Source organism: Saccopteryx leptura, chromosome 1 (assembly GCF_036850995.1).
Source record: "Saccopteryx leptura isolate mSacLep1 chromosome 1, mSacLep1_pri_phased_curated, whole genome shotgun sequence".
Lineage (NCBI taxonomy): Eukaryota > Metazoa > Chordata > Mammalia > Chiroptera > Emballonuridae > Saccopteryx > Saccopteryx leptura.
The window spans coordinates 41893751-41919878 of NC_089503.1; the positions used below are offsets into that span (position 1 = coordinate 41893751).

At 45.2% G+C, this 26128-nt stretch overlaps 1 protein-coding gene and 1 non-coding gene across 8 annotated transcripts in view; one reads left to right on the top strand and one right to left on the bottom strand.

Annotated features, from left to right (window-relative positions):
- SERGEF (secretion regulating guanine nucleotide exchange factor) overlaps window positions 1-26128 on the top strand; it is a 224031-nt gene that overhangs the window by 14863 nt on the left and 183040 nt on the right. For 4 of the 7 annotated variants that reach the window (XR_010748958.1, XR_010748959.1, XM_066364999.1 and 1 more), the window contains exons 6-8: window positions 2603-2716; window positions 5710-5772; window positions 11323-11481. Coding sequence is in view for 5 of the 7 variants with exons in the window: in XM_066364999.1 (XP_066221096.1) it covers window positions 2603-2716; window positions 5710-5772; window positions 11323-11481 (336 nt within the window). In the remaining 2 variants the exon portion in view is untranslated. The remainder of the gene's footprint in view (window positions 1-2602; window positions 2717-5709; window positions 5773-11322; window positions 11482-26128) is intronic. The other 3 variants (XM_066365008.1, XM_066365027.1, XM_066365046.1) reach the window with 3 other exon arrangements.
- LOC136390342 (small nucleolar RNA SNORA73 family) lies at window positions 4842-5046 on the bottom strand. The gene has a single exon (XR_010748745.1). It is a non-coding gene; the product is annotated as a small nucleolar RNA SNORA73 family (small nucleolar RNA).

The following is a 26128-nucleotide window of genomic DNA, read 5'->3' on the forward strand; positions in this document are numbered from 1 at the left end:
ATCACCATTCTTTTTTGCAAATATTTCTACATGGATTTCTAAGATAAGGACTCTTTCTGAAAACATTAACAAAATACCATCATCATACCTGCAGAAATTAATGGTAATTCTGTAATTTCATCAAATTATATGCAGTCAGTGTTTACATTTCCCTGATTGTCACAAAATTTTTTGTTACAGTTTGTTTGGCTCAAGATCTGAATTAGGTCTTTACATTGTAATTGGTTGATATATATCTCGTCTCTTTTTTAAATGCTGTTTCTGCCTTAAAATTTTTTTATTGTGACAAAATACACAGTAAAATTTATCATCTTCATTATTTTTTAAGTGTACAGTTGAGCAGTTTTAAGTACATTATTGTGTGACTCTCACCACTGTTTTTCATGTTGCAAAACTGGAGCAATATCCACTAACCTGTAACTCCCCACTTTCCTCTCCCCCAGCCCTGGCAACCACCATTGTACTGTCTGTCCCTGTGATTTTGACTGCTCCTATAGGTACTTTGTATGAATGGAATCGTGCAGTATTTGTCTTTCTGTGGCTTATTTCACTTAGCATAATATCCTCAAGGTTTATCCTTGTATCCATGTCGGAATTTCCTTCCTTTTTAGGGCTGAATAATTTCACTGTGTATACCACATTTTGCTTTTCCATTCCTCTGTTGGGCACTTAATTTGCTTTCACATTCTAGCTGTTGTGAATAATGCTGCTGTGAACCTGGGTGTACAAATATCACTTCAAGATCCTGTGTTCAGTTTTTTAGGACGTATCCCCAGAAATAAAATTGCCCGATCATATAGTAATTCTATTTTTAAATTTTGAGGAACTGCCATATTGTTTTCCATAATAGCTGAATCATTTGATTTTTTAAAAAATTTAATTTTCAATTACAGTATACATACAGTATTATTGTGTATTATTTTCAGGTGTACAGTATAGTGGTTAGACAATCATATACTTTCCCACCACCATTGTACAAGGGTTCCCAGATTTATTCACATCCTTGCCAACACCTATTTTCTGTTTTTGTTTTAAACAATAAACATCCCTATGGGTGTGATGTGGATGTGTCATTATGTTTTTGATTTGCATTTCCCTGCTGATTAATGATTTTGAGTATCTTTTCATGTGCTTATTTTCCATGTGTATATTTTTAAATATACACATGTCTGTTCAAGTCCTTTGCTTATTTTTAATTCAGGTTGTTTGTTTTTGTGTTAAGTTGTAGGAGTTCTTTATATGTTCTGAATCTTAATCCTTTATCAGATATCTCAAATCACTTTGAGTCTATAAGTGCCTTTTTTTCTCTTTCATTCCCCCCCTTGCAATTTATTTGTTAAAGACATGTTAAGTTTTGTTTTATTACAACTCTGTGTTTTGCTTCATTGTGTTTGGTTGTCATCACTTATATTTCACAGAGCAGGGTTGTCTGTTTGCAGCCTGAAGGACCCCTGGTTATAGGACATTTCCAGAGGAACAGAACCTTACCGATACTGTTGGGTGATGGATCCTAGTTACACACATCTGACTGTAGGCCAAGTGGATACAATTTCACTTATGCATTTTGTATGAGATGCAGAACATGAGTACATGAATTAAATTCAGTGGACATGGAAATAAAAGGCTATTCCACTGAAATAGCGGCTGTTAAGAAGCTATCTTGGCCCTGGCCAGTTGGCTCAGTGGTAGAGCGTCGGCCTGGCGTGCGGGGGACCCGGGTTCGATTCCCGGCCAGGACACATAGGAGAAGCGCCCATTTGCTTCTCCACCCTCACCCCCTCCTTCCTCTCTCTCTCTTCCCCTCCCGCAGCCAAGGCTCCATGGGAGCAAAGATGGCCCGGGCGCTGGGGATGGCTCCTTGGCCTCTGCCCCAGGTGCTAGAGTGGCTCTGGTCGCGGCAGAGCGACGCCCCGGAGGGGCAGAGCATCGCCCCCTGGTGGGCAGAGCATCGCCCCTGGTGGGCGTGCCGGGTGGATCCTGGTCGGGTGCATGCGGGAGTCTGTCTGACTGTCTCTCCCCGTTTCCAGCTTCAGAAAAATACAAAAAAAAAAAAAAAGAAGCTATCTTGCAGTCATAAATTTATTTGCTGAAGATCTTTGAATTCATCTTGGTGTAGTAGAGAGGGCACCATATTAGGTGTCAGGAGAACTGAGATCTATCAAGCATTTTCTCTGCTACTAGCTCCTTGTATGACCTTGGACAAATCACATCCTTTCTTCAGGGTCTCAGTTTTCTCATCTAGTAAATGGAAGGAATGGACTTGATAATCTTCAAGGTTCTCTCCTGCTCAGTCTGGAGTCTGAGTGGTCTTTCTAGGTCAGTCATGAACAAGGTGTCATCAATAATTTGATCCTGGAGGAGTGTCCCAGAATTTTTTGGAGGGAGTTTTACTATGTTGGAATTTTGGATGGTTTAGATTGCTCTGAAGATTGGATTTGTGACTGGCTTGGTGGTAATCCCTGTGACCAGCAATAAGCTTCTCCATAATACATCTGTTAATTGAGAATGAACTGGGACTCTCCCATAGCAGTGAGGTTCAAAGAGCAGTCTGGGCTTATCCAAATAATCATTGTTTCTTTTCTTCTTGTGCTCCTTTGGGAAGCAAGTGGCGTAGTGTTCCAGTGGGGAACTGGCTTGGCATCATCTGGACAGCGGTCGTGCCCTGGGCAGACCCTCCCACCGTTTTTGACAGCAAAGGAACCAAGCAGAGTGACAGGTAAGGCCCTTATTTCTTCTGAGTCCTATATTGATTCTTTGTCAAGAAGTAGAGACATAGGCAGGCAGAAAATGGGTAAATGGAGTTTTGCTTTTGCTATTGGTCTCTGTGTCCTAACTCTCTCCGTTGCTTGTTCTCTTAGTCTTTTGTGGGTCCAGTAAAAGCATCTCTCTTCGTGGCCATAGTTTGGAACCCATTGAGACACAGATGTAAGTCAGGTATGTGGAACTCAAAACAGTAGCTCTAGAACTGTTAAAAGCTAGGTTGGAAGACATGACTTAGGTCTTTGTGTAGCAGTAGTGAACCCCTAAATTCTGAATCCCAGACTGGATTTACCTACCAGGCACTAGAGCAGCTGCGTAGAGTTGGCCCACTAAACTGACTGCACTGCTAAGAACACAGGAGGAGGCCCCTCTCTGCAGGGGGGCACCTCCGAAGGGGAAGGCCCGGGGGGACTGTGCCTCACATGCCCGTTCCTCCTCCCAGAGGGAAGCAGGAGGGAGTGAGGATGTAGAGCGGGAGGCCAGGACTGTTCCCCGGGGGAAATCTCTACCAGGGCACACGAGGAGTTTTTGTTGGTCAGTCCTCTGAGAACCTTGTCTTTGTCTCCGTCCCATGCCAGGACCCATTTTCATTCTTTCTCTCTCCCTCTCCCCCCGACCTCTGCTCTACACTTACACTCACTCTGTGGGCCTTTCTGGCTCTGTATCTGGCATTGGGTCTCCATGACTTCCTCTCCCGCTCTTTTACTTTGTTACCCAGCTTGCTTATGGCTGGCTGTAATGAAACCTTCACAGGAAACCTTTGACTACTCTCCTGTAGCCCAGAACAGAGGAGGGCTGTTGAGGGTGGCGGGAAGAGGGTAGAGAAAGGGAAGAGTGAGCCGCAGTGGGAGTGATGGACAGGAGGTGGGGCTCATCCTGGCTTCCCTAAGTCCTCTAGGCTCTCCCCGGCCTCTGGGGCCGAGGGTAGCTGCCCTGAAGCCCATGGGTTGAGTTGGGGAGGGCACTCGTAGAGGATGAGAAGGGGCACTGGATGCTGGTCAGACAGTCCACTTCACAGGGCATTGAAAACATTCATAGCATGGACTCAGACTGCCCAAATGTACTTTCCTGCCTCACAAGGTACTCACTGCTCCCCGGGCGTGTGCTACTTTCTCATTCCTCTGAGTCTTTGAGCAAACTCTCTGCCTTTTCTGTCCTGTAGCCTGGGGAAAAGCTGATAATGTTTAAGGCCTAGCTCAGGTATAGCTTTATGAGTCAAGACTCTTCCCTCTTCTCCCCTCTGCTGCATTTTCTCACGTGTGGCTAGCACAGTATCTATTGTATTATCATGAGTTATTTATACATTTTCCCACACATCAAAGAGTCTGAGTTTTTTTAAGGGCATGAACCGTCATATTTTAGCACAGAACTGTAACTGGAAGGAATTTGAAATGCTTTTATTTGATTTGATTTAAACAGCGTATTTGAGATCTCCTCAGGGCACAGGATAGATTCCGAGTTGAGTTGGGGGAATTTTCTGATGAGACATTAGGATAATTATCAACTTTCTGCCTTCAGAGTCCTTCATATTTCATTCTCCCATCTTACCTCGCTGCCGTGGGTTCTGGAGCTGGAAACATGCACGTCCCTCCTCACTTGGCCACTAGAGGCCCAGTGCTTCCTCTCTGGCCCTGTGCTGGAGATGTCTGCTTTGTTCCTTTCTCATCCACAGGATACTTTAAGGTTCAGGCCTTCCTTCCTTCCTTCCTTCCTTCCTTCCTTCCTTCCTTCCTTCCTTCCTTCCTTCCTTCCTTCCTTCCTTCCTTCCTTCCTTCCTTCCTTCCTTCCTTCCTTCCTTCCTTCCTTCCTTCCTTCCTTCCTTCCTTCCTTCCTTCCTTCCTTCCTTCCTTCCTTCCTTCCTTCCTTCCTTCCTTCCTTCCTTCCTTCCTTCCTTCCTTCCTTCCTTCCTTCCTTCCTTCCTTCCTTCCTTCCTTCCTTCCTTCCTTCCTTCCTCCCTTCCTCCCTTCCTTCCTTCCTCCCTTCCTCCCTTCCTCCCTTCCTCCCTTCCTCCCTTCTTCCCTTCTTTCCTTTCTTTTAGCATTTATTTGCTTTATGTTATTTATTTATTTTTTGTTTTTACTAGCTGTTTTCCTGCATGGTGTGTCTCCTGGGTCACTGTCCGCAGGACTCTGAGAAGCTGTAGGAATATGCAGGCACAGACTCAAGGCCCGGCTTTCTCTCCGACGTTATGGAAAGGGACTGTATCTCACAGGGCAGAGCCTATGTCCCCTATGCCACCTGGACAGAGCCCCGGGGAGAGTGACCTCTTGGGGGTATCCACATTGAATGAGGGGCATTTTATTAAGGCGCTAGTTAATTGAGCAGAAGTGTCAGAGAAACGAGTTACAGATGGCTGACCAGGTGACCATAGCAGAGTTGATTGGGATATACCTTGTCAGTAAAGGCAGTGTAATTAAGGGAGGAAAATGTTGAGTTTGGGGATGGAAGGCAGGCCAAATCCTGTGTGTTGTTATGAAGCCTGGGTGCGTATTTTAGTGCCTGCATGTGATAGCAGCGGAGTATATGAGATGCTGTTTTTCTAGCCCTCCTCAGTGGACAGAGTGAGGAAATATACATATTTATACATATGTACACCTGTATCTCTTTATCATCTCTATTAGAAACCATGAGTCTACACTGATTTCTCCAGTTGCAATCCAGTATCATAGTCAATGCTAGCCTTTCACCATTAAATCTGTACCTTTCCTTTTCTCTCTGACAGAATCTGGCTCTTTATCCTCAGTATATTTACTTCTTTGTTCAAACCCCTGGTATCTAACCAGTCTCCCTACCACGTTAGCCATCTTCTGGCCAGTGCTGCTGCCTCAGACCTGCCTGCACTGGCTGAGAGATTCTCCCAGGCCCCGCTGGTGCTGCCTGGGTCCTTCTCTGTCCCTTTGTTCTGTTATTAATGTAATTTCAAAAGAATTGTTTCTTTTCTTTTTGTAGGCCTTGAGAATTCTAAAGCAGTGCGTGTTGTTGCTGGCTCGGATCACTCAGCTTCTTTGACAGGTAGGCATCAGCTCTTTCAGTTTAACATTCCATCCACAGTTCTCTCTGTTTCTTCCTCAAATGGTGATTTTGGGATTCAGAGGGAAGTCACAGACTTGGGAGTCAGAATTCTGATGTCACCACCTGTGTGACCTTAGGCAAGTCAGTTTACCCTCCTGATGCCATTTCCTTGTCTATAAAATACTTAGTGGGTAGTTCTGAGAACTAAATATGACAATACCTGTAAAACACTCACATGGGTTTACTTTCTTTGATTTAGTGTTCTTAACTGTACAATAGGGGCAAGAATATCTTCTTCTCAGGGTAATTGTGAATGTCAAATCATATAACGAACAGTAAATTTATATATAACATATCTAATCTATTTAAGTGTCTAATAAAACAAGCTCTCTAGCTGTCTCTTCCCTGTTTGATCTGAAAGTAACCTTTCTAATTCATTTATTTCCCTGTTTGCTCTTTCTCTGCATACTCTTTTATTTAATTATATGTATCTATTTTTATTGTTATTTCATCTTTATATCTTTTTATCTAGTCTATGTATCCATATAGCTATCTAAATGTAGTTTTTCTAAACTTTTTTGTTTTTTTTTTACTTCTCTATTTTACATTTTTGATCTATTTCTTTAACCTTTTTTCTCTCTCATAGGATAACTGTTTAGCTAGCTATACATCCATTCATACATTTGATACATCCAGTCAATACAGGATACACTTTCCAGTGACAGTATAATATTTATTTTCTTGGAAGTTAAGATTATCTCTTCCACAGCCCAGATTGCCCTGCCCCCTGCTGGTAGACTGGAGAATATAGCTCTGAGAAATTTATTTTGGTTAAAACTTGTCACACAGAGTTAAATGCATTATGTTAAGCAAAGGGAAATTACTTAAATGCATAGTGTTTTATGTGGAAAATAAGGTGTGTATGTAGTATATGTAAATGAGTTCACATTAATTTCTTTAACATCAAACTTGCAATGTAGTCCAACTGAGCAACTGAGAAGCTGTTAATTGTTTCCAGAGTACAGAGACATAATGTAAGAGTTTAAATACTTTACAAACTCTGAACTACATATAATTTATTACTTAATGAATTTAAAACAGCCAACAAAAGATATCTCTACTTTTAGACTATATCTCATATTAGGTAGATTTATACACATATGTTGAAAGAGTTGTGTTGAAATGAATGTCACTTTCAGAGGAATGACTGGAGGCCTCAGGGCTGGAAAAGACTAGTGAGTGATAGGGAGGGTTGGGGAAGGCATTCTTTTCTGTTTAATTAAGTTGAAATGGCTGGCATTATATAAACCTGGAGATTTTCTGTAATTAGTAAAGTGACTTATTATGTGGAGCACTTTTATTTTGATGTTTTTAAAACATTTTGAATTTTTAGTTTTTGAGATGTAGTTCATACATAAAATCATCCTTTTTTGTGACAGAGACAGAAAGAGTCAGAGAGAGGGACAGATAGAGACAGACAGATAGGAAGGGAGAGAGATGAGAAGCATCAGTTCTTCGTTGTGGCACCTTAGTTGTTTACTGATGGCTTTCACATATGTACCTTGACTGGGGGGCTACAGAAGAGCAAGTGACCCCTTGCTGAAGCCAGTGACCTTGGGCTCAAGCCAGCAACCGTGGGCTTCAAGCCAGCGACCTTTGGGCTCAAGCCAGTGACCATGAGGTCATGTCTATGATCCCACACTCAAGCCAGCGACCCTGCACTTAAGCCGGTGAGGCCATGCTCATGCTGAATGTGCTGTGCTCAAGCCGGCGACCTCAGGGTTTCAAACTTGGGTCCTCTGTGTCCCAGTTCTACGCTCTGTGCACTGCGCCACTGCTGCCTGGTCAGGCATAAAATTCACCCTTTTAAATTATACAATCTAATAATTTTTAGTATATTCACAAAGTGAATTGTTTTTCGATATTTTTAATGTCAGTTAAGAGTTGTCAACATTCACATACCTCTTCCCTTGTCCACTTCAAGTTGTTAACACACTGGGTTTTGTTCAGTGCTTTTTAGATCTTTTTTCTAGAGTTGTTGATTACTTAACTATTTGGCATTGCAGCAGAATTTAATTTTGCAACAGTGTAATAATGATCCGAATGTGGAAGGCAGTCTGTGTTTGTGAAAAGATGGTTTAGACTTACTAGGGTAAATAGAAGCTTTTTACAGACCTAGGCTCTTGGTAGTTAACCAGGCCATTTAATGGGTTGAGACTTTGCTGAGGGTCTCCTCTGCTTTCTTGTCAGGAATACTCATATTTTGCACACCCTGGTGAAGTCTAGGGAAGTCACATGAAATATACCATAGAACTGCAGTATGTTAATGCTGCAAGGTCACCTGGGTGACAAAAAGCTCCATATATTTACACTCCCTCATTCTGTCAGAGTGATAAAGCAGTAGATCTGGAATGTGAACCCTGAAATTTGGTCTAATGCCCTTCAATGATATTGTTTGGCTTTTGCTTAGTCTTTGAGAATATACTGGACTACTGCAGGGCAGGCAGCACTGTAAATCTTTATTGAGAGGTCACAAGATACAGTGGAAGTAGAAGGCCTGGCTTCTTGTCCTGTTTGACTCCTTATTAGCCATGTGATCTTGAAAGTCATTTAATAGCTCCGAGCCTTGATTGATTTATTTTCTAGAAGAGTGCTGTCTAGTAGAAATATAATGTGAAACACATTTTGAAAAGTAAAAAGAAACAGGTGAAGTAATTTTAATAATACATTTTACTTAACCCCACATACCTAAAATGTTATATCAGTGTGTATGATCATTATGAAAATTACTGAGCTATACTTTATTTATTTTTGCAGTAATTCTTTGCAATCTCTTGTGCTTTTTTGTCTTATAACACATTTCAATTTGGACTAGCTACATTTCAAGTGTTCGGTAGCCACATGTGAAGAACCTTATAGAACTTTAGAATATTAGGGTTGGAAAAGCCCTTAGAGATCATCGAAGGAGTCACAAATTATTGATTCACAGGCCCAGTTGTAGCCCGTGGCCCCATTTTGTTTGGTTTCCAGTTAAATTTTTTTGGACCTGAATGCCTTTTAGAAAAGCATGTGCCCTCTGATTTGCCACAGTTGCCCACCAGTCTCATACCATTGTCATCAGTTATACTGTTTGCCCTTCTATACCATCCTTCAATTTTCAGCTGGTGAAACTAAGGCTTAGAGAGGAAGTTATTGTCCGAGGTCAATAGCTAGTTAGTAGATTCAGGAATAGAAGAAGCCAGTCACTTGACTCTGAATGTGCTCTTTTCCTATTAAATCACAATGCCAATCAGTTGTATCGCTGCTTATATCACAGGATTACTGTGAGGTTCAAGTGAGCTAACGCCATACAGACGTGATGTGGTAGTATTATAATGTCTGCTGGACAGGGCATGTAGTGAAATCTTAACATTTAAAAAGTTTAGCGCAGGCCCTGGCCGGTTGGCTCAGTGGTAGAGCGTTGGCCTGGCGTGCAGAAGTCCTGGGTTCGATTCCCAGCCAGGGCACACAGGAGAAGCGCCCATCTGCTTCTCCACCCCTCCCCCTCTCCTTCCTCTCTGTCTCTCTCTTCCCCTCCTGCAGCCAAGGCTCCATTGGAGCAAAGATGGCCCTGGCGCTGGGGATGGCTCTGTGGCCTCTGCCTCAGGTGCTAGAGTGGCTCTGGTCTCGACAGAGCGACGCCCTGGATGGGCAGAGCATCGCCCCCTGGTGGGCAGAGCGTCGCCCCCTGGTGGGCGTGCGGGTGGATCCCGGTCGGGCACATGCGGGAGTCTGACTGTCTCTCCACGTTTCCAGCTTCAGAAAAATACAAAAAAATAAAAATAAAAAAAATAAATAAAAAAAAATAAAAAGTTTAGTGCAATGGATAAAGCATCGACCTGGAAATGCTGAGGTCGCCAGTTCGAAACCCTGGGCTTGCCTGGTCAAGGCACATATGGGAGTTGATGCTTCCAACTCCTCCCCCTTCTCCCTCTCTGTCTCTCTCTCTCTTCTTTCTTCCTCTCTGTCTCTCTCTCTCTTCCTTTCTCTCTCCTCTCTAAAAATGAAAAAAAAAAAAAAAAAAGTTTAACCTTGCCTGACCAGGCAGTGGCGCAATGAATAGAGTGTGGGACTGGGACACGGAGGACCCAGGTTTGAGACCCCAAGGTCACCAGCTTCAGCTCATCTGGCTTGAGCAAAGCTCATCAGCTTGAGCCCAAGGTCACTGGCTCAAGCAAGGGGTCACTCAGTCTGCTGTAGCCCCCTCCCCCCCCCCCGTCAAGGCATATATGAGAAAGCAATCAATGAACAATTAAGGTGCCACAATGAAGAATTGATGCTTTTCATCTCTCTCCCTTCTTGTCTGTCTGTTCCTATCTATCCCTCTCTCTGACTCTCTCTGTCTCTGTCGCCAAAAGAAAAAGAAAAGTTTAACTTTAATAGTGAAATAAGTCAGACAAAGACAAATACCATATTATTTCAGTTATATGTGGAATCTAAAAAACAATAAAAAAGAAACAGACTCACCTGACCAGGCGGTGGCGCAGTGGATAGAGCATCAGACTGCGATGCGGAGGACCCAGGTTTGAGGTCGCCACCTTGAGCACGGGCTCATCTGGTTTGAGCAGAGCTCACCAGCTTGGACCCGGGGTCGCTGGCTGGAGCAAGGGGTTACTCGGTCTGCTGAAGGCCCGCGGTCAGGGCACATGTGGGAGAGCAATCAATGAACAACTGGGGTGTTGCAATGTGCAACGAAAAACTAATGATTGATGCTTCTCATCTCTCCTTTCCTGTCTGTCTGTCCCTGTCTATCCCTCTCTCTGACTCTCTCTCTGTCTCTGAAAAAAAAAAAAAAAAAAAAAAAAGAAACAGACTCATAGATATGGAGAACAGACTGATGGTTGCCAGATGGGGGAGGGGTGAAGAAGTTGAAGGGGTTAAGAAGCACAAATTGGCAGTTACAGAACCAGTCATTTGGCTTTAAAGTACAGTATAGGGAGTGTAGTCAGTAATACTGTAAAAACTGTATATGGTGCCAGATGGGCACTAGACTTCTCGGGGGGTCACTCAGTAAGTTGTATAAATGTCTAACCGCTATAATGTACAACTGTAACTAATCAACATGGAATATGAACTGCAGAAAAAAAAATTAAAACAAAAGTTTAAGCTTAAATCAGATTTTAACCTGTTATTTTAAAAAGCTAGTATATTTTTCCCTAACAAAAGATAATACAAGCATGTATTTTAAAATCTATGTAATATAGAGAAACATATCATTCACATGGTAGATGTTGAATAAATGTTTGTTGAATACATTAATGGAAAAATAAACCCACATTCCTATTCCTTGACAAACTACTAAGAAGAATATTTGGCCTTGTTTCCTATATGTAAAATTTTAAAAAATCTTATATTTTGCTATATATGAATTTTATATCTTGCTTTGCTCTTCTCACAAGCATAAATCGATTCAGCTTCTTTTCACGATCTTTTTTTTCGGACTTGTGTCCTTTTCCATCTTTTGGGACTGATGTTCCTTTTCCTGTTTTGTTCCCCTTATGCATGTGTAAGATGCAGGAGAGCTGTATGTCTGGGGAAGCAACAAGCATGGGCAACTGGCTTCCCAGGCTGCGTTCCTCCCCGCGCCCCAGAAAATGGAAGCGCATTGCTTTCAGAATGAGAAGGTCGCTGCTGTCTGGAGTGGGTGGACACACCTGGTCGCTCAGACAGGTAAGAGAGCAGCAGAGAAATTGTGGTTGGTAAGAGCATCTGGGGGGGTGCGGAGGCAGCTGTCTAAACAGCTATGAATGCTCAGGATTAAGTAGGTTGGCTTTTACTGATGAAAAGCTTTTAGGATTGGGGAGGGGAGGACCTGGGATCTGGATCTGCAGTCAACCAGATATGTGGCTTTTCTCTCTGGGTCACAGGTTGGCACCCAAAAGGGAGAGGCCGGGTTAGGTTATTACCTTCTGGCCCTAAGAGTCCATGGGGTTTTGAGAAGGAATCCATTGCAGCAAGCATCACCCAAAAATTCGTTCAGGTTGTTGGGGAGTCTGCCTTGGCGTCGCTGAAGAGAGGACTGTTTGCATATCCACCTGAGACTAAATTAAAGGCCGCGGAAACTGTTACCTTAAATACCGGAGTGGCCAAAAGTATGTTTACAGTTGTTTGTATGGAAAATGCAATAACGAATAAATAATAGTATAAGAATAAACTCTGTGTTTCATGTACTCACAACTGTAAAACTGCTTTGCCAATCACTGTATTTCATGATTGAGGTAGGCACAATATTTTGAATCATGGCATGATATTTTGCTTTAAATTTTTGTTAACTCTAGCAAACTATGTACATTGATTCAGACATCTCATATGTTCCCTCAGATGTTATCTTCTCATGCCGTGCCATCCAGCTTTTGGCATTTTTATCTTCTCTTGTTCTTCACTTATTTCTCAGCCTTTCCTCGGGGCAGTTCTCCTTCTTGGTGTTCACATTCCTGACTTTGTTCTTGGGGTTTGTGTTGGAGGCCTTGCTTCTTCCTCCGCCTTCCTGGAGCTCCTGCTGACTTACACAGAGGTTCCCACACACGTAATTTGTAATTCTCAGGATCTGTTATCATGTCCAGGCCTTCTGAACTTGAGGGGTTCTCTCAGGAGCCCCCTTGCCTGCTCTTGGCCTGCTTAGTGGCTATGTATGGCTCTCTAGACTCCCAAATATCTGGTGACTGTTATTCTAGTACCTTTTGGCTTTGTAGTTTTCAGGTCATCTTCAGTTGTCCTTGGTAAGTCACACAGACATAGGCTTATGAGAATTCATAGCTATGATGATCTTAATTGGCTTTTTAAAAAAGTATACAGTCATTTGGAGCAAAGGTCTTTATGACAAAAGGTGTATAACAAACTTTCTGTATAATAAACTTCAAAGGATGCTCTAAAGAAAGTGTTATTTATTTGGAGGGAAATTGTGACTTTCCTCAACAAGGTTCAGACTGCTTAAAGATTGACAATACATACACGAGTTTTTCTTAAAAACACTCACTGATCATAGTAGCTGCTCATTTGTATAATTGTTAATATCTGTCTTTTCCTTTAGATGATGAGTGCTCTGAGGGAAGGTGCCATGTTAGTCTTGGTCATGTCTGTATCTCTGCTGCCTGGTAGAAAATGTATTCAGTTCCTGCATCAAACTGTATCTAGTTAAAGGAGACAAAACACATTCAAATGCTAATGAAGCAGGGTAGACACCTAAGACCTAGGACCTCTTTCCTTGGACTCACCGTTTCTTTTATTTATTTATTTTTTTGTATTTTTCTGAAGCTGGAAACAGGGAGAGACAGACAGACTCCCGCATGCGCCCAACGATCCACCCGGCATGCCCACCAGGGGTGACGCTCTGCCCCCCAGGAGGCGATGCTCTGCCCCTCTGGGGCGTCGCTCTGCCGAGACCAGAGCCACTCTAGCGCCTGGGGCAGAGACCAAGGAGCCATCCCCAGCGCCCGGGCCATCTTTGCTCCAATGGAGCCTTGGCTGCGGGAGGGGAAGAGAGAGACAGAGAGGAAGGGGGGAGGGTGGAGAAGCAAATGGGCGCTCCTCCTATGTGCCCTGGCCGGGAATCGAACCCCGGTCCCCTGCACGCCAGGCCCACGCTCTACCGCTGAGCCAACCGGCCAGGGCCGACTCACCGTTTCTTGAACAGAGGCTTCAGTTTGTCTCTTTGGATTCAAGAGTCTAATCAAATCAGTCATTGTTTATTGGGAACTTATTGACCAATATCCTTATAAGCCTTGGAGAAACAGAGGAGTGAAGACATGGGCCATGCCCTGCCACTAGAGTGTATAGACAGGCTTAAGTCTAAGAATATAGAGATGGAAAACTTTCTCATCATCCATCCAGTTGACATCCATCATACTGATGGCGAGGATCTGTGTACATACCATGCCTTGTACTAGATGTAAACCTTGCACTCAAGTAGCCAACTGTCCACTAGGGGAGACAGATCAGATCTGTTATGAAATTTCAGAACATTGCAGTATGAGACATGCAACAATAGAGCTAAGTATATCGTGCAGAAGTAGCATAGAAACTAGCAGCCATATGAGTAATTGGGTGTTAACAAGTAGGCGTTTCGTGGTTTGTCTGTCCTCAAAGAATTGCAGTGCAGTGAAATACACTTACTACCAAGTGGTAGTGAGTTTAGTTGAGTCTGTCAGTAAACCCTTTAACCAGTTAGGCAGTGACTAGTGGAAGATATAGAGATGCCACTTCTTTGATTCTAGCTCTGAAGCATTCTAACTGATGCTGGTTTCCCCTTCTGGGCCAACAGCCCGACCTGTGGGGTGGGAGGTTGGAACCCACGTATGTGACACTGTCTGAGTCACCCCAGCTGCTCCGGAGCTCAGCTTCAGGTCTCCACCTCCACTTGAGAGCGTGATTTTTTGGTAATGTTTCAGCTGTTTAATTAGCGTGTTAGTTCAGATCGCTTGTTTATGTACTTTGTCACGTTCCCCTTTCTCCTAAGTCCGAAACGGTTGAAAGTTGGGATGTTTGCGTGTGCTGGTTGTTGTGGGGCCTTTCGGGTAACTGGAAGCCTGCTGCTGTTTGATTTACCAGTGTTGTGTGGCGCTCCATCTGGAAGCAGTGGGAGCCTTTGCCCAGGCCCCGTGTCATTGAGAAGAAACACCCAGGGCTTCCAGTTTAATCAGACTCAGCTGCTCGTGTTAATGGGAACAAGCTTTGCTCACAGGGTCAGAAGCAGCTCATTAGCGGAACAAGGAGTTATTTGACTCTAGTTGTTTTCACAAGCTCCAGTGGTGCATTGTTCTCTGGACCTACCTGCAGGCCACACTAGCACGGAGGCTGCTCCCAGTCTCCTTTGGGAAGGCATTACTTATGCGCTATTGATTAAAGAAGAGTTTATGCAGAGTGACCATGTACCTGTCCAGTAAGAGGGGATGGGGTGGGAGAGTTTAGGATGAGAGAAAGTGAATGGACTCTGCCTTTCCCCTTCTCCATCATGGGCTCTAGATCAGTGATTCTCACCCACAGGCGAGTTTGTCCCACAGGGGACATCTGCAATGTCTGGAGACATTGTAGGGGTGCTACTGACATCCAGTTGATAGAGGCTAGGGATGCTGCTAAACATCCTTCAAGCAAGGGCAGCTCCCCACCCCCATGACAATGAAATACCCAGCCCCAAATGTTAGTTGTGCCAAGATCAAGAAACACTGCCCGAGACTGACATCCCCGGGGGTAGGTGCTTAGCTGGGCGGTTCCCGTGGTATCAGGATAACTTTACAGTTTGTCTGTACAGGAACCTGGGATGCTGTCTATGCCATCCCCCTTCAGGAGTCTGGTCTCTGCCTGCGGTGTTTGCGATGGAAAAATACTTTTCTCTGTTAGTCAGAGGCGCTTGGAAAGAGTCCAGGTGAACCTGTTCTAATCTGGGAGAGTTGGCAAGGGTGCCTGTGTCTCGGGCTGGGGGGGAGCTGCATTCTAGAAACCTTTCCCGAGCTGCTTGATGTCCCTGATTATTGTTCTCAGGAACTTCATGGGACTCCTGGGTGACTTTATCCAGGCTCAGTGACTTGCTGCCATCTTACTCTGAGATTCATGATTTCCTGGCCCGAGGTGCGTCTAGTGAGCACTGGATGGCACATCTGGGTACCTTCTTAGTTTGGTGACTTTGGTTAAATGACTTAACCTGTCTAGGCTTCCATTTCCTCATCTCTCAAGCAAGGTATTAAAAGCCTTCCTGCACCTCATAGGGCTACAGTGAGGTTTGAATGAATTAATCTGTGTGAAAGATCTCCCCTAATTGTAAAATGCTGTGTAGATACATTAGCGAGAGGTACCTGAGGTTGGGATTTGTGAGTACATTAAGGAGTTAGCAGTTGCTTTTAGAAAGACTTCTATTTGTTTCTTTCTTTTTTCATTTTTCTCTTTTCTTTTTTGTGAGAGGAGGGGAGATAGTGAGACAGACTCTTGCATATGCCCTGACCAGGATCCACCTGGCAACTCTGTCTGAGGCTGATGCTCGAGTACCAAGCTATTTTTAGTGCCTGAGGCTGATGCCCTTGGACCAACAGAGCTGTTCTCGGTGCCCGGGCTGATGCTCAAACCAATTGAGCCACTGGCTATGGGAGGGGAAGAGGGAGAGAAGGGAAAGAGAGAGGTGGAGAGAAGCAGATGGTCACTTCTCCTGTGTGCCCTGACTGGGGATTGAACCCAGGATGTCCATACACTGAGCTGACACGCCATCCACTGAGCCACTGGCCAGGGCCCAAAGACTTCTATTTCAACAAAGTGTGTGCAGAGATTTAGATACCAGCTTCTCCCCTGAGGGCTCAAGAGCTGTCCAGGGATGTGATGCTCCTGTTCCAACTCTGACAGGCAGTTTCCTAAAGCCTTTCACTTGCATGCAGCCAGCAAGTGGTTCTTACATATTATCAATAGTTTGGAAGAGCTCTGTAGCCTTATAGGTAATTTTCCTATAAAGTTAAAATTTTGGATCACACTGTTCCTTCATGGTACTCATCCCAATTTGTAATTGTAAACATCTGTTTGTATTCTTATTTGTGTAATGTTAATTCCATGAGAGCAGTGTCTGTTCTATTCATGACTGTATCCTTAGTACCTGGCACTTAGTCGATGATTAGTAACTAATTGCTGAATGAATGAATGAATGAATGAATGGAAAGGTGGAGAGAAACATGGGCTTTGAAGTCAGACAGGCCCAGGTTTGAATCTCAGCTGTGTGGCCATGGTGACATCACCTCTCTCCAACAGATGGAGAGAGAGTTCAGGCCACTGTTACCTCCTGCCTGGATCCTGCAGTAGCCTCTGACTGGTGTCCTCATCTTCCCATACTCACTTCCTCTCCCCTCCAGTGTGTTCTCTATTCCCCAGTTGGAAGATCTTTGAAAGACCATTGTGTCACAGTCCAGTGGCTTCCCATTGCTCTTATGATAAAAATGTCATCCTTGGTGGTCCCACAAGACCTCTGTGGTCTGCCCCCTGCTGGCTCTCCAGCTCCATTTCTTACCATTCTGGCTCCTGATCTCAAACTGATCTCCGCCCTGGCCTTTCGTTGCTACCTTGAATGCATCCACTGTAGTACCTTTACACCTGCTGTCCCTCTCTTTGGCACACTTACCCTGTACTCCTTCTTCTGACTTAGTTACGTCCTTTATTTTCAGATTTCAGCTTAGTCATCACCTCCGCAGGGAGGACATTCCTTGACATACCTGATTGATCCCTTTTCCCTTTTATCTGTTCTCAAAGCACTACCACCTCTCCTTTGTGCTGTTTTTATTTTTGTAGCATTCTATGACCAATTCCCCCTCCCACTAGATTGTAAGCTCCGTGAGAGTAGGGGCCACATTTTTTATTTTAATTTTAGAAAGAGAAGAATGGAGAGAGAGAAACATCGACTTGTTGTTCGAAACCTGAATGTATAATATGCCCCAGCCAGGGATCGAACCCACAACCCTGGTACATTGGACGATGCTCTAACTAACAGCTCTCTGGCCAGGGCGGGGCCCCATTTATTTTGCTCAGCACTGTATTCTCAGTGCTGAGCAAAATATTTGGTACATGCAAGGTAGGTACTCAATAAATGTCAGACAAATGAAAAACTTCTCTAAGCTTATTTTTTTCATTAGGAAAATGGAGAAGTATTGTTGACCTTGTCTGAGAACTAAACGAGATGCTTCCAGCATCCAGCACAGACTGGGCTCATATGTCGGTTCAGTACACATTAGCTTCCTCTGCCCTTTGAAACTGGAGCCCTTTGGAGGTCAGATGCCCCGTGTCTTCTTGTTCGGGATGCTGGAAGCTTTCCCTGAGCCATACAGTATCCCAAAGTAGTCTTGTGGTCTCACAAAGGCTATGGATTGAAAAAGTACAAATGCAGAGTAATTGACATTCTTTGGTTTCTTCAGTGTCACCTAAGAAAGTCCTAGAATCTTAGAAGTTTTAGAGAATCAGAGATGGGAGAAGAAACTTCCTCACTTTGCAAAACGGAAAGACTGAAACGAAGAGGAGAGAACATTACTTTATGGCAGCATTTAAGCTAGAAATCCAGTTCTGCTTTTCAGTAAATTTATCCCCCTTTTATTGCTGTCCTCCTGGCCCTTGGTTATATTGTTAGTTAACGTATTTTTTATTCTTTTTCTCTAATGTGGGAAATTGCATAACATATACAAAATGGACCACTTTCATTTCTCCAAGTATCACAGATCAGGAAATTTTTATTGTACCTATTTGATATCGAAGCATTAGTGAAATCTAATTTCACTAATTTAGCCATTGACTCACACTTAACCGAGTGTATAAATACACCTAATGATGATTTTCTGTTTGGGGGCCAAGATCCTTTTCACAATAGGGTGACAGTGGATATTACCCCATCTTCTTTGTGACCACGTATCAGGGAAAAACCTCAGCCGAGCTCAGGGAGATTCTAACCTTGGGGGGCTCTAATGACAGCAGGTACTTTGGAATTCATGATATGTGTGCTTTAGAACTTTGAACATCCAATAGTTGAAAGTCAAACCAAGCCCAGAGGACTATTTTGAAATGGGTAGTTTTGCTTATTAGTATTAAAGTCATTAGTTTTTATCCTAGAATCCTTAGATTGTCAGCAATGGATAAGCACTTGGAGCGCAACTGGCCTGACTCTTCAGTTCAGAAATGGGGAAACTGAAGACTGAAGAGGGGGAGGCACAGGGAGTGAGGGAAGAGCTAGGGAAGAAAACAGGCTCATGGCCCTCGGGCCAGTGCTCTAGTCACCTGTCACGTTCTCTCTAGAGAGGACCAGGAAGAAAGGATGACTTAACTAATCACACTCAGGACCTGAAGCAGGAAGAATCGTCCCTCCTTCTGTACGCGAAGTTCCGCTTCCAGAGAACACTGATTCTTACCTGAGATGTGTAGCCATAGATTCCCTTCACGGGTTTGTGTGTAGGGAGAAACCAGGAGATGGTGCCCTGGGAACGAGGGGCGGGAGGCCATCTGGGATTCACAGAAGCTGCTGCAGTTTTATTTATGATCATACCATAGCAAGCATAGTTCTCATGGACTACTTTATCACTATGAAGTGCTTTCACACCCATTTTTTTCATGAAATAGGCAAGGTGGGTGTTATTTTTGTTTCACAGACAAGGCCCTAATTGGTTAGCTGCATTGCCCTGGTTCACATAGATGGGCAGAGCTAAAAACTTGTACTTGGTCTTTTGTCCAGCCCGCCTGTCTGATTCCTAGTTGTGTGTTTCAGAGTGCTCTAACTCTTTAAGTGAACTTCTTTTACTGTTCAAAGGAGCATCTCTCTTCCAGCTTTTGCCAGTGACTTTCCCAAGCAATGCAGAAGGTTACCCTTGATCCTTCTGCAGGTGTGTGTGGACTGTTTGCCTACACGTGGATAGCATTGTGCTACGGAACACAGGGGATATAGAACCCAGAACTACCTTCAGGAAGCTTGCAGTTAGGTGAACAAAGGAAGTATTTAGTAGAAGGATAAAAAATAATGTGAGGAGTGGCCCAGACATGGAAAGTACAAGGGTTTCAGAGGAAGGAGAAGTCAGTTGTGGGTGAGAGTGATCATGAAGGGTGTGAAGTCCTTCGGGAAGGCCACATTTGAACAGTGGAGGGTTTGGGACTTGGTTCTTCTGTTGCTGTCTTTTTGTCCTCTGGCAAGACACAGAACTCTCTGGTTTCCTTTTTCCTGTTCGGGCAGTAGAAAGCTGTGGATGTAATTATTTCTAAGGGCCATTCCAGTTCTGAAATTCTTCCCTATAAAAAAAAAAAAGGCTGGCCTAAGAAAATAATCATGGATGTTAGAATAGTAAGAATATTGCTATTAATTATAGCCTAATACATAATAACAAAAGCAGATACATAGAAACATGAAACTGTAGGGGGTAGGTTAAATAAACTACAGTATAACCCTGTGTGGGAATACATAGCTATTAACTAGAATGTTTTGAAGGACATTTAATGACAGAGGAATATGCTCTTGATATAGTAAATGAAAAGAGATTACAATAACTTACTACACTATAACTTCTTTTTTAAAAGGATGTTAGCATAGAAAAGACTAGAAAGATATATGCCGGAATATCATCTCTGATTGGTTTATGAATGAATTTTATTTCCTTTTCTATTTTCTATGCTGATATGTAATTTTCAGCTTGATTATATCGCCCCATAAATGTTAAAATTAATGGATAAAATGTCTCGCCCCTTCGTGCAGGGCTAGCAGCCACTTTGCCAACCATTCCGGTGTCTAAGTCCTTGACAGATCACTTCCGGAGGCCTCGGTTGGGAGGTCGCATGGAAAAGAGGCAAGAGACTGTAGAAGGAGGCAGGAAGGTAGGGATCTATTTTTGGCTCAGTTGTGAGTCAGCTTTGTGACCTCAGGCAAGTCCCTTTGAACATCCCTGAGCCTTGGTTTCCTCATCTGAAGGGAGGAGTTGGAGGTCAGAGAAGGTCCTTTGAGTATATCTTTGAGCTCCAAGGTGTACTTGTTTCTAAAAATGGAGAATTTCTCCACTGGCCTGGAACCTGCTCAGAGGCCTGATTGGCTCCTGGAGCACGGCGCTTTTGCTTTCTCTCCCGCTCCTTTGTGCCTGGGCAAGCTGTTTTCTGTTCAGAGTTCAGGGTGGGATTCAATGGAGTTGAGTGGTAAAGCTCAGAGCTGAGAATGTGTATTGACAGCATTAAACCACTAGAGGGAAGTATTGTTTGATTATTTCCTCCTTCCTCACATCTGCTCTGGCGGTGAAGAGTAGTAGCCTTGATTTGCCTTGATTTAGTTTCAGATTCTAGGATTTTTGAATTAAAAGGACTTTGAAGATCACCCAGTAGAGCCTCATTATGCAGCTGATGTGACATAATAGAGGCCAGAAAAGGCAAGTGACCTACAGTATGTTTTTTCAGAGTCGTCACTATAGGGGTCAGAAGGAGGTTGCAGAGCTGAGAATGTGGCCAGTTGAGTCCACAAAGGCTGGACAGTTACTCTGATTGCTTAACAATCTATGGGATCTGCCTGTATGTACCTTTATGACCTTGGTCAGCTGCTCTGGCCAGGGTCTGAGAGGTTGGAGGTAGAGAAGAAAAGCTGTAACTTTACCCTGAGGAACTCATGTGGTGGGGGAAGCACATGCAGACACATGCTGCGACCCGGTGTGCCTTTCTTGTCCTCTGGTGGCCTGCTGGCTTAGGGTCCACACTGCAGTGTGGCTGGGAGGCTGGTTTATGGACGGCCTCCTGCAGGTGTCCTTGTGATTGAGGCCCTCCAAGATTAGGAAGTACCGTGGGCACCTCCAGTTTGTTATTTCCAGTGAATTTCTGCAAGCATTGCTCACATGTTCACATGCCCTGTCTTACCATTTATTGAAGTTTGCAAGGAATTCTGACAGTTTGTTTCCCCAATTTCAAAAGCTTTGTTTCCTTGGCCCTGCGCTGACTTTATTTTTGGTTTCAAGGGTGCCCATCAGCCCTAAGCAGTGTGGTAAAGTCGAATTGTGAGCTGGTCCAGGAGCCAGGCAGCTGTGTGACCTTGGGCAGGTCACCTCCTGTCTTTGGGTAGGGATTTCAGACTCTCAGCTGCAGTATGTCATCTCTGCTAGAGAGATAAAGTTCTGTGTTATTTTTGGTTTTTGTGTTTGGCAGTGAATACCCATCGATTTGTGGTCCAAAGAAGTGCAGTAGGTGTCAAGCAGAATCAGAATCAGATTCACTCTTAGAAATGGGTGCCTTCAAATAAGGGTGCTTGTCAGGGGTCTAGCCCAAGTCAAGTGCAGCTGGCCGGGAGGGCCACCAGATGGCAGCAGTGGGCAGGCAGACAGCCTCGGGGGTGAGGAGGGTAGGGCGAGCATTCAGTCAGAATGAGCAAGGTCAGAGCTGAAAGGACCCCCAGGGGTCATGCAGGCCTTCCTTTCTTTTTATGGATGGGAGAACTCAGGCCCAGAGACAGAACGGGGCTACCTAAGGTCTCACCATGAGTTGAAACCCATTTGTCTCCATGCTTGTGAGAAGAACTGAGATTGGTTTGGCCTCTAGCTGGCTGCCCCACCAGAGAGTCAGGAGACAAGGGCCTGGGCCCTACGCCAGTGGGCCAGATGTAAGAAGGGAAGGGGACAGGCATTAACTCTCTGCCTTGATCCTGATTTCTTCATGCATCTGGTCCTAATGATTTCCACTCTCCTACCTGCAGGAAGGGCACGTTCACTGTTTTTTTTCTGCTGCCCTGTGTCTGCCCCGTTCTCCTCTAGGCCGAGGCCCTTCCATCAGGCTGTGCTGTGATGGAACCCTCGCCAGGGTCATCTCACAGCCCCCAGACCCAGCAGATGGGCATGCCCAGAGCCTTGTCAGAGGCACACTGCAATAAGACATGAGTTAGCACAATTGGTTGAACAAAAATTGTTTAAAAATTTTCCAAGGGGGTCAGAGTAGGGCAGGGAAGCAGTCTTTGCCTAGCACGTGCCTTGTTTTGGGTGCTCTGTCAGGTGCTGCCACTTCCGAACTCCTCATAGCCCGAGAGGTAGGGTTTGTGTCTGGAAGAGGTCACGCACCTTTCCTCTAGCAGTCCCCTTTGCCAAGAGTGCTCATCTCTGACCCCCACAAGCTACTGCCACACCCCTGTCACTCTCGGCCTGACTGTCACATCTCACAGAGGCCCTTCCTATTGGAAATAGCCACTGCCAGTCTGTCCCCACCACTCTCTACTCTCCCCTGCTTTATCTATCACTCTGTTTTCACTGCCTGAAACTATAGTGTTGTCATTGTTTACCTATTTGTCATTCCTCTCTCCTCACCGAAGGCAAGCCCCACGGGATCAGGAGCCTGGTCTGTTGTGCCCCTGCCTCTCCCCAGGCACAGAGCAGAAGCTCAGTGGGGCTAGTTCCTTGGAATGGCTTTAACTTTTGCACGTGGAAAAGTGGCTGTGCTTAGGAGACCCAGCCTGCGGCCCTGCCCACTTCCCACCTTCTTGGAGAAGCGTGGGATCGAGCCTCGGCTCCCTGAGGCTGACAGCAGGCCTGGCGCCCCAGGGCTTGGAGGCCAGCTTTGCCCCTCTGTGTCTGCAAGGCCTTGCTGTGGGTCCTCAACTTCCACATCTGTCCACAGTGGGTGGGGCGCCAGGCATGCTGCATGCTCCCCAGAGGGTCTGGCAAGGGCTCGGAGGTCCCTGGCTCAGTTTCCATTTAAGGAGCCCTCTTCCTCTCTCCTGGTTGGATTGGTTTGTTCCAGGAGCTCTCTGATGGTGAGCTTTAAGTGATCAGCCTGTGATTTTGCCATCATTTTTAGGTTCCTGACAGATGGCACCATGCTTGCCCTTTCCCGGGGGATTTTGCCCGTCTCACGGGAACTCTCAATAATTATAGTGACAGCCAGTGCCTTACAGTGCTCTTGAGTGTGTGCCAAGATGAAAGTGGCCCATTTTGAGGAATCTTGGATCAGCTTTTTCCTAATATGGGAGTGGCTTTTTACCTCAGGAGGAAGCTGATGTGGCCAAAGTTGTCCTGAAGAACCCGGTTCAAGTGCTAATTTGGCTACTTGCTAGCTGTGTGATCGAGGGCAAGTCATTTAGCCTCTCTGGGCCGGCACATCCTCATCTGTTAAATGAGAATCATGATCCCTAAATTTGTCTGCCTCACAGGGACGTACGTTATTCACTCATTCACACATTTCTTCCTTCATTCCTTCACTATTTAACAGACGAATAGGGAATACCGTAGACGAAGGCATACAAGTGGGAAGCATACGCCGGTGCAGTTTGCTCAACATGGGGCCAGATAGAATGAAAAGGGACTGCAAACATTCACGTAGAACAGGCACCAGTCCTTATTCAGGTTTTATTCCGTGAGTGACAGAGGAGCAGCGAAGGTTTCTGTGGGGGAGGGGCGGTGGCATCCAGGAACAGGGAGGGAGAGGCCCTGCCTGGGGGCGGGGCCCTCTGAGGCTCTCCTTTGGAGTCCTCCTGCTTGCTCTTTTTTTTGCGTCAGTTCTCATCTCTGGCTGATTTTGAAGTACTCTGGATTCTTGGGGGAAACCCCATCCTTTATGAGCTGGGGTTATTATTAGAATCCATGAGGTCAGTAAGGACTCGAGTTCTCTAGCTCATTGGTCTGCCTTCTGGGCAGTTGTCTCAGGCCACATGGAAGGTCACCTAAGAAGCCACCATGTTGCCTTCCGTCTTGAAGCATTCCTCCCTGAGGAGGTGGGGGTGTGTGGAGAAGGTTATCATGTTGATCAAGGATGCACTACAGCCTGACCAGGCGGTGGCGCAGTGGATAGAGCATCAGACTGCGATGCGGAGGACCCAGGTTCGAGACCCCGAGGTTGCCACCTTGAGCGCAGGCTCATCTGGTTTGAGCAAAGTTCACCAGCTTGGACCCAAGGTCGCTGGCTGGAGCAAGGGGTTACTCGGTCTGCTGAAGGCCCGCGGTCAAGGCACATATGAGAAAGCAATCAATGAACAACTAAGGTGTTGCAATGCGCAATGAAAAACTAATGATTGATGCTTCTCATCTCTCCTTTCCTGTCTGTCTGTCCCTCTCTCTGTCTCTGAAATAAATAAATAAATAAATAAATAAATAAATAAATAAATAAATAACCATTACTGTGGAACCAGTGGGTGGTTAGGGGAAAAAAAAAAAAGGATGCACTACATGCCAGGCATTTCTCCAGGGCTTTCCAAAGTCACCTGTTTGATCATTACACAGTGTGCTGAGTACGGCTCACTCCCGTTTCACATGTGAGGAGACTGCAGAGCAGTCAGAGACATGGGTTCGCCCTATTTGGTTTTTGAGTCTGACTTTGCTCAATGTGAAGTGGAGGTCAACAATGTTGCCTTGTGAACATTGCCTTCAAGGGTGTTTTGAGTCTCCAGTAAAAGCCTGGATGTGAAAGCACTTTGTAAACTGGGAATTACTGTGTGCACAGGCAGAGGGCACTGATAATACTGCCCCTCAGCAAGGTCGTTGCAGCCTTGCTGGGGCCTCTCTTGCCTGGGCCCACAGAAGGTTCGAACTTCCGGTTTCTCCTTGGGTCACTTCCTCCTGCCAGGCAGGCGGCGTGGTGCCGGGCACCACTTCTCTCCTTAAGCCCACACCCACCAATATGAAGGCACTGGTTTTTCTTTTTCTTCTTTCTTTTTCTCTTTCTTTCTTTCTTTTTTTTTTTTTTTAAAGAAAATTAACCCTACAGTCCAAAATTAATACCAAAATAAACTTTCTTTCTTTGCCACTTTGGTGAAAACAGTGCAAAGTCATGGAATTAAAATGATGGAAAGGACCATTCTGTCCTCATTTGAAATTTGAGAAAACAGAAGCTTGGGGAGATGGTCCTGCAGCTAACAGCTGCAGAGCCAGGAGGAGTCGGGCCCCGTGGGTCCCTGCCCAGGCCCCCTCTACCGCGCCACATGGCACCTCCTAAGAGAGACTTCAATGGTGTTGTCTAGAGGAAGGATCCAGTTTAATAAATTTCATTACACCAGCCCCTTTATGTAACAGGGCTGTTTCCGGGTCCTGGCAGATGGTCCATAGTAACAGTGCTCTGCTGATTTGGTTGGAGCTGATCCTATGAAAGGAAATATTCCGTGTAGCAGATGCCTTTCCCAGTCCCTGGCTGAGGAGAAGTCAGCCTCTCCAAGGAAGGCACGGTGGCTTTTGTCATTACTGTGTCTGGTGTGACTAAAGGTGAAGGCCGTGAGAGGTAGTCTTCAACTGTGTTAGATTTTTACAGAGGTGGGGAGCTGGTAAAGGATGCTCCTTCCAGGGCCTGAGGGACAGATGGGAGCAGAGAGCAGAGTGGGAGGGCATTGGCAGATGTGGAAGCAAAGACAGGCTGTCCCACCTCGGATCTGGACTGCTGGCCCTTCACACCACAGGGCCATGCACCTCCAGAGAAGCAGTTTGAGTATAACCTCAGTGCTTGCCACATGGCCACCAGCTGTCATAGTGGACTTTGATCCCAAGCCTCTCCCGGTCCCTTATATTGAAATTACTGGGACTCCCAGACTCCTGATGTTATTCCTTCTCCTGGAGAGTGCTTGATCATAATGGTTATTAGGGGCCTTCTCAACCTATGCTTGTTGTTGCTGCTGCTTGATACAAGTGGCAAACCCCCAAACCATTGACAGTGCAGTGCACATTGTCACTTCCATGGGTTCTTGAACTTGTGCTGCTGCTCATTTCTCTCCCTTAAGTGTCCTGCCATGTGGGCGTGGGAAAATGCTCCCCTATTCCTGAGCGCAGCTCTACTGGGTCTCCAGTAGGTCTTTTTTTTTTTTAAGTGAGAGGAGGGAAGTAGAGAGACAGACTCCCACATGTGCCCCAACTGCCGGATCCACCCTGCAATCCCTGTCTGGGGCCAATGCTCA